This window comes from Erythrolamprus reginae, chromosome 1 (genome assembly GCF_031021105.1).
Source record: "Erythrolamprus reginae isolate rEryReg1 chromosome 1, rEryReg1.hap1, whole genome shotgun sequence".
NCBI classification, from domain to species: domain Eukaryota; kingdom Metazoa; phylum Chordata; class Lepidosauria; order Squamata; family Dipsadidae; genus Erythrolamprus; species Erythrolamprus reginae.
In genome coordinates, this window is record NC_091950.1 from 22,610,630 (window position 1) to 22,617,751 (window position 7,122).

The 7,122-nt window shown below is 44.2% G+C and overlaps 1 protein-coding gene across 1 annotated transcript in view; it reads left to right on the forward strand.

The window, feature by feature from the left end:
* The window catches only part of ONECUT3 (one cut homeobox 3), a 130,476-nt gene extending 123,773 nt beyond the window's left edge, over window positions 1-6,703 (forward strand). Inside the window, exon 2 of the mRNA XM_070732612.1 lies at window positions 5,946-6,703. Within this exon, the coding sequence (XP_070588713.1) occupies window positions 5,946-6,238 (293 nt within the window). The 3' untranslated portion in view covers window positions 6,239-6,703. The remainder of the gene's footprint in view (window positions 1-5,945) is intronic.
* Window positions 6,704-7,122: the final 419 nt, after the last annotated feature.

A 7,122-nucleotide genomic window follows, 5' to 3' on the forward strand; every position in this document is an offset into this window, starting at 1 on the left:
TGGTCTTAACACCTCTTCATGCAGTTTTTCCGATGCCTGATCGATGATGATGCTTTTCAAAACAAAACAAAACAAAACAGAGTTTTATCGTAATTTGGATTGGGGTTCTTTTTGAACAGTGATATGCCAAAATCATGCATTCTCACCCGAACCAGTCTTTCTCAACCTGACCCTCCATAGACTGAGGGCTACAACTTCAATCACCTTTGACCATTAGTCATATTGAGAGTTGATGGGAATTGTAGCCCAAAGCAAGGTGGGACAAGCTGTAGGAGGTAATTTTACGAGGAGATAAGAGTTAAAAGGTTACTAGTTACTGTGTTTTGGGGATGTATATTGATCAATTCCCTACTGTTTTAATAAACTCTTTTAAGAGTTGGAAGGGCCCTTAGAGATCATCTATTCTAACTTCTCCTCAATGCAAGATCTGCTAAAGCAGTGGTTCTCAACCTTTCTAATTTAGATTTGTTGTAAATTGTTTCACTTTGTTGTGAGCCGCCCCGAGTCTGCGGAGAGGGGCGGCATACAAATCTAAATAATAAATAAATAATAAATAATAAATAATGCCACAAACCCAGGGGTGGGCTGCTACCTGGATGGGGTGGGATGCAGTGGGGTAGCAAAAATGGAGCTCCACCCCAGAGCACCCAATTTGCACTGAAAGATTTAAAAAAATGCAGGGCATCCTTCATAAGCCACGCCCACAGTGTGGTAGTAAACATTTTGGTAGCCCTTCACTGTGCGAACCCTTAATAGAGTTCCTGATGTTGTGGTGACCCCCAACCATAAGTCTAGCGCCAATTCTCCCAAAGATGTTTCAGCTGATTGGCAGGAAGGTCTTACTGTAAATGCCTGATAGGTCGGATTGCAAAAATATGTTCCAAGGCACCAAAATAGAAGCTTTGAGTTCCTAACACCATGGGAAATTTATCTTTTCCCATGGTCTTAGGTGACCTTTGTGAAATGGTCATTCGACCCCCCAAAGGGGTCCCAACCCTCAAGTTGAGAACCACTGTGCTAAAGTATCTCTAAGACAACTTTTTGCTGCCCTTCATCCTCCAGCCCAGGGTAGGCAAAGCTGGCTCTTCCATGACATGTGGACTTCAACTCCCAGAATTCCTGAGCCAATCATGCTAGTACAGGAATTCTGGGAGTTGAAGTCCACATGTCATAGAAGAGCCAACTTTGCCTACCCCCTGCTCCAGCCATTTTAATGAATGGAGCAGGTGTGCATTTCAAAATTGCCATAAAGCATCTCTCCAATTTAAATGCATAAATGTATGTAACATTTTTTGCCCTCCCCCAAAAAAATAAAATCATGGCTTTTCCCGACTTCGCTCTGCCTGTCTCAGCTCGAGGCAGGATTTACAGTTTAATCGATTTAAATACTAATGATTCTCTCTCGCAGGGTAGCCAGTCAGGGAACATGTGATATCAATGGGAAGCCATAATGATTTGATTCAGACAAAGCTCTGTGAACTAATCATGATAAATGAGCACAGATTTTGAGCGCAGACATTTTGCTTATTTGGTTTTTAGATATAAAAACCTCACTTCTCGCCCTCTTCAGCAACAACAATAACAACAAAGGCAGGTGGATAGCTGCCGTGTGGCAATCTTACAGCCCAGAGAGAGAGAGATTAGAGATTGTTGTCTTAAATCTCAGTGAGTTCTGCTCGAGGAATGGAATCAGGATACAGTGGTACCTCTACTTAAGAACTGAATTCGTTCTGTGACCAGGTAGAAAAGTTTGTAAGTAGAAACAATTTTTCCCATAGGAATCAATGTAAAAGCAAATAATGTGTGCAAACCCATTAGGAAAGAAATAAAAGCTCGGAATTTGGGTGGGAGGAGGGGGAAGAAGAAGAGGAGGAGGACAGTCGCTGCCCAAGGAAGAAGGTGAGGTGAGGAGAATGAAAAAAATCCAAAACTTTAAGGCTTAAAGAAAAAAAGAGGGACACTGAGGCGGCGAGGAGGAGCACGCCCCTCCCATACACCCGGCGCGAGGCTGCCTCCCATACACTGCGCCAGAGAGGGAAACCCAGGTGGGTGAGAGCGAGGAACCTCCTACTCTTTGACCAAAAGGCGGCTGCTAGATTAGATTAGATTAGATTTATTGGATTTATATGCCGCCCCTCTCTGCAAACTCGGGGCGGCTCACAACAAAGTAAAAACAATACATAATAACAAATCCAATACCCACCAATCCAATTACAATGTTAAGCTAAAAAATTCATAAAAAACAACCCCAGAATGTTAAAAAAACAAGCACACAATCAATCTAACACCAAAACAACATGGGCCAGGGGGAGATGTTTCAGTTCCCCCATGCCTGACGGCAAAGATGGGTTTTAAGGAGTTTGCGAAAGGCAAGGAGGGTGGGGGCAATCCTAATCTCAGGGGGGAGCTGGTTCCAGAGGGTCGGAGCCGCCACAGAGAAGGCTCTTCCCCTGGGTCCTGCCAGACGACATTGTTTAGTCGACGGGACCCAGAGAAGGCCCACTCTGTGGGACTGAACCGGTCGCTGGGATTCGTGCGGCAGAAGGCGGTCTCCAGAGATATTCTGGTCCTGCTTCCTCTTCCTTCCCATGCTGAAGGGTTCCCCTCTCCTTTTGCTTGCTCACTTTGTAGCCTGCGCCTTTCCTTCACTGTGGTGACTCCTCGGTTTGGCTGAAGCCAAGTTGATCCGGCAGGGGCGAAACACCCCCTTTTGCCTTTCCACGCCCAGACACTCCGGGAGGCAACAAGATGCTTCATTCACTCTGGACTGCCAAAGCCTCCTTAAGCGCCACCAAAAGGCTCCTCTGGCAGCCCAGAAAAGCCCGAGGTGGCCAGGATTAAAGGGGGAATGGCAGGAAACTGGCCAGGCCTTCGTGCTGCTCTCAAATTTCCTGGGAAATTTTTCCGGGCTCGTGTTTTTAAGTAGAAAATGGTTCTTAAGAAGAGGCAAAAAAATATTGAACACCTGTTCTTATCCAGAAAAGTTCTTAAGTAGAGGAGTTGTTAGGTAGAGGTACCACTGTATAGTCACCTCACCTTCAAAATGTGGGTTGGCCACTTTAAGACTTGTGGACTTCAACTCCCAGAATTCCTCACGCAGCTTGCTGGCTGGGAGTTGAAGTCCACAAGTCTTAAAGTGGCCAAGGTTGGAGACCCCTACAGGAGAGAATATTCAGCTCAAATTTAGGTTGGGTTAAAAGGGGAACTGACTTCTGGAGACATGTTCTTAAGTAGCGGTACCACTGTATTTTACACAAATAGGCACTTCCATCACATTGGCACTATGCAGATAGCCCCCGACTCATAAAAGTTCATTTAGTGATTGTTTAAAGTTATACAATGGTGGTGAAAAAAAATGCCACTGTGATCGTTTTTCACACTTACGACCATATCATATATGTGGCAGTTGCAGTGTCCTGGGTTTCGTGGGATCCCCTTGTTGCGACCTTTTCATGAACAAAGCCAATGGGGGGGAGCCAGTCTCACTTAACGGCCGTGTTACTAACTGAACCCCCTGCAGCAAGTCACTTAAAATCTCCGACAAGGTCATAAAACAAGGCAAAATTAACCACAGGTGTCTTGCTTACCGACAAAAATTGGGAACTCAATTGTGATCATAGGTCAAGGGTCCCCAAACTTGAAAACTTTAAGACTTGTGAATGTCCCGCCAGCTATGATGGGCATCAACAGTAGCATAGCGCTAGGGTCAAAATAAGTCATTATTCTTCTCTGTTCTGTGTTGGTCAGAATGTGATATCCAGTTTTGCCTCCTTATTTTAGGACATTGAAAACTTTTGTGAGATAGGCAGCCTAATAAATAAAGAGAAGGAGTTTGGAAAAGACCTAAAATCTGTGGAGATGGAAGAGATCAACATGACCTACAGATCACAAGCATGGGATAAAATGTCAAAGAACAAGAAAAGCTTAGCAGGAGATAAAAAGGAGTCAGAGAGAATATTCACGGATAAGGGAGAAAGAAGACAAAACTTTAAAATGAAAACTTAAGGTTACAAAGAGAAAAAATATATAAAAGTTTAAGATTACAAAGAGAAAAAATATAAAATTTCCATTTTAAAAAGTGACAAAAAGACAAGAATTAGATCAGAAACTGACAGGAATCTTTATCATCTATCTATCTATCTATCTATCTATCTATCTATCTATCTATCTATCTATCTATCTATCTATCTATCCACCTACCTACCTACCTACCTACCTACCTACCTACCTATCTACCTATCTACCTATCTACCTATCTACCTATCTACCTATCTACCTATCTACCTACCTATCTATCTATCTATCTATCCACCTACCTACCTACCTATCTACCTATCTACCTATCTACCTACCTATCTACCTATCTACCTATCTACCTATCTACCTATCTACCTATCTACCTATCTACCTATCTACCTATCTACCTATCTACCTATCTACCTATCTACCTATCTACCTATCTACCTATCTACCTATCTACTTATCTACCTACCTACCTATCTACCTACCTACCTATCTATGTATCTACCTACCTACCTATCTACCTATCTACCTACTTACCTATCTATCTACCTACCTACCTACCTACCTATCTACCTACCTACGTATCTACCTATCTACCTATCTACCTATCTACCTATCTACCTACCTATCTACCTATCTACCTATCTACCTATCTACCTATCTACCTATCTACCTATCTACCTATCTACCTACCTATCTACCTATCTACCTACCTACCTACCTACCTACCTACCTATCTATCTATCTACCTATCTACCTATCTACCTATCTACCTATCTACCTATCTACCTATCTACCTATCTACCTACCTATCTACCTACCTACCTACCTACCTACCTACCTACCTATCTATCTATCTATCTATCTATCTATCTATCTATCTATCATCTATCTATCGGATTTATATGCCGCCCCTTTCCGAGGACTCGAGGCAGCATACTACATATAAAAGGAACAACAGGATATAATAACTGAATCCAATTAATTAAAACTAAGCCAACTATCTAAAATCCCCAGTTATGTTAAATGTCAGTCATACCCATTCAAACAACAGCCATACAAACATTCATTGGCTAGGGGGCTGAGATCTAATCGCCCCAAGCCTGGTGACATAAATGAGTCTTAAGACTCTTATGAAAGGCAAGGAGGGTGGGGGCAGTGTGAATCTCCAGGGGGAGCTAATTCCAGAGGGCCGGGGACCCCACAGAGAAGGCTCTTCCCCCAGGCCCGCCAAGTGATATTATCTAGTTGACGGGACCTGGAGAAGGCCGACTCTGTGGGGCTTAACTAGTCTTGGGGATATTATATCCTTTGAGGACAGTTTCTTGAGCACAGGGCTAGCTTAATAGAGTTCAAGTCCACAAGTCTTAATGCTGCCAAGTTTGGGGACCCCCGTCGTAAGTCAAGGACTATCTGTACATTGGTTTTGAATTTTGAATAGAAGCTCTGCTAATGAATGAGAGGCACTTAGGTGTCTTCGTGGATAAGGCATTCGACTAGAAACTGGAAAACTAGTTCTGGTTCTAACCCTGCCTTAGGCACGAGGCCAGCTAGGTGACCTTGGGCCAGCCATTCTCTCTCAGCCCGGGGAAGGAGGCAATGGCAAACTACTTCATGAAAAGCCTTGCCCCAAAAACCCCAAAACACTGCAGGGTCTGAGAATCAGACACGATTTGAACGGAAGGTTAAAAAACAAAACATGCTAATGAAATCAATTTGATGTACAGTATTCCTTTCTCTGGAGATGGGGGGGGGTCATTGCAAATATTGTATGGGGCGGAGGGGGGGTAGTTGGGGAGGAGAAGCAAAATGGGAAACAGGCTTGATGTGCATGAATTTGATAGCCATGTTATTTTCTTCTCTCTCTCTTTCTCTCCCTCCCTTCCTCCCCCCTTCTTTCCCTTTCAAAACCACCCGCGTAGCCTGCAAACGTAAAGAGCAGGAGCAGCAAAAAGACCGGAACCTGCAGCCGAAAAAACAGCGCCTGGTCTTCACCGACCTTCAACGCCGCACCCTGATCGCCATCTTCAAAGAGAACAAGCGGCCTTCCAAGGAGATGCAGATGACCATTTCGCAGCAACTGGGCTTGGAGCTCAACACCGTCAGCAACTTCTTCATGAATGCTCGCCGGCGGTGTATGAACCGCTGGCAAGAGGAGCCAGGCGCCAACCCCGGAGTCCCCTCTTCATCCACAAGCACTTTTTCCAAAGCATGATTTCTCTTTCATTTCTTTTCATACGCCTCTCATAACCCTTGCATCCCCCCTTGCCGAACTCCACCCAGAATAGAGACCATTCCCTTCTCCGTGTGTGTTTCCCTCACCTGCATACTGCATAGACGTTGAGCAACGACAACACGCCATGCCCACTTCACAACCATCCACAGTTGGACGCCTCTGGGATATCCCAGATCTTCCAGAGGCATCCCGTAGCAGCCTCTGTCTTTGAGCTCCCCCAGATCTTCCCATTTGTGAAAGGGCCATTTCACCTCCTCATTGGGTGAGCAACCTTTTCCCAAGCCTCGGCTTAAGCTGGGGGATGTCTTTCCTCCCTCGAGGTTTCAGCCAACGAGTAATTATATTGTCCTGATGGCAGAGGGGATCTGTAAGTAGCAGCTTAAAAGCAGAAGTTTTCACAGAAGTTGATTTGAAAGCTGTCATCATGGGAAGAAAATGCTTATCCTAGAGGCCCTGGTTACTGAGGAGCAAGTGTATGCCTTAAAAAAACAGCCCAGCACTGGAAAATTGAAGGGAGGGCAAGAAGCAAGTAACTTATTAATTTGCAACACTGATTTAGCTCCCTCAGATTTAGTTCTATATACCTGCCAATGTAACTGGACTTGGTTTAATTCCTGGGTTTTAAATTCCAGACTAACTTATTGTTCCAACTGGGGTTGTCTTTCGCCACCGAGATAGAAGTGAATTGTGGGATATTTTTAAGACTCATACCAAGACCTGTTAACGTCTGATTCTGTCTCACCTTCCTATTTCAAAGAAAGGTTAAAAATGGCCTGCCTCTGATATGGGAAAAGGCATATGAGAGGGTCATGTGGGAATCATTTAGCCTTTATACGGAGACAAGCTGCAACTGAAATGAGAGT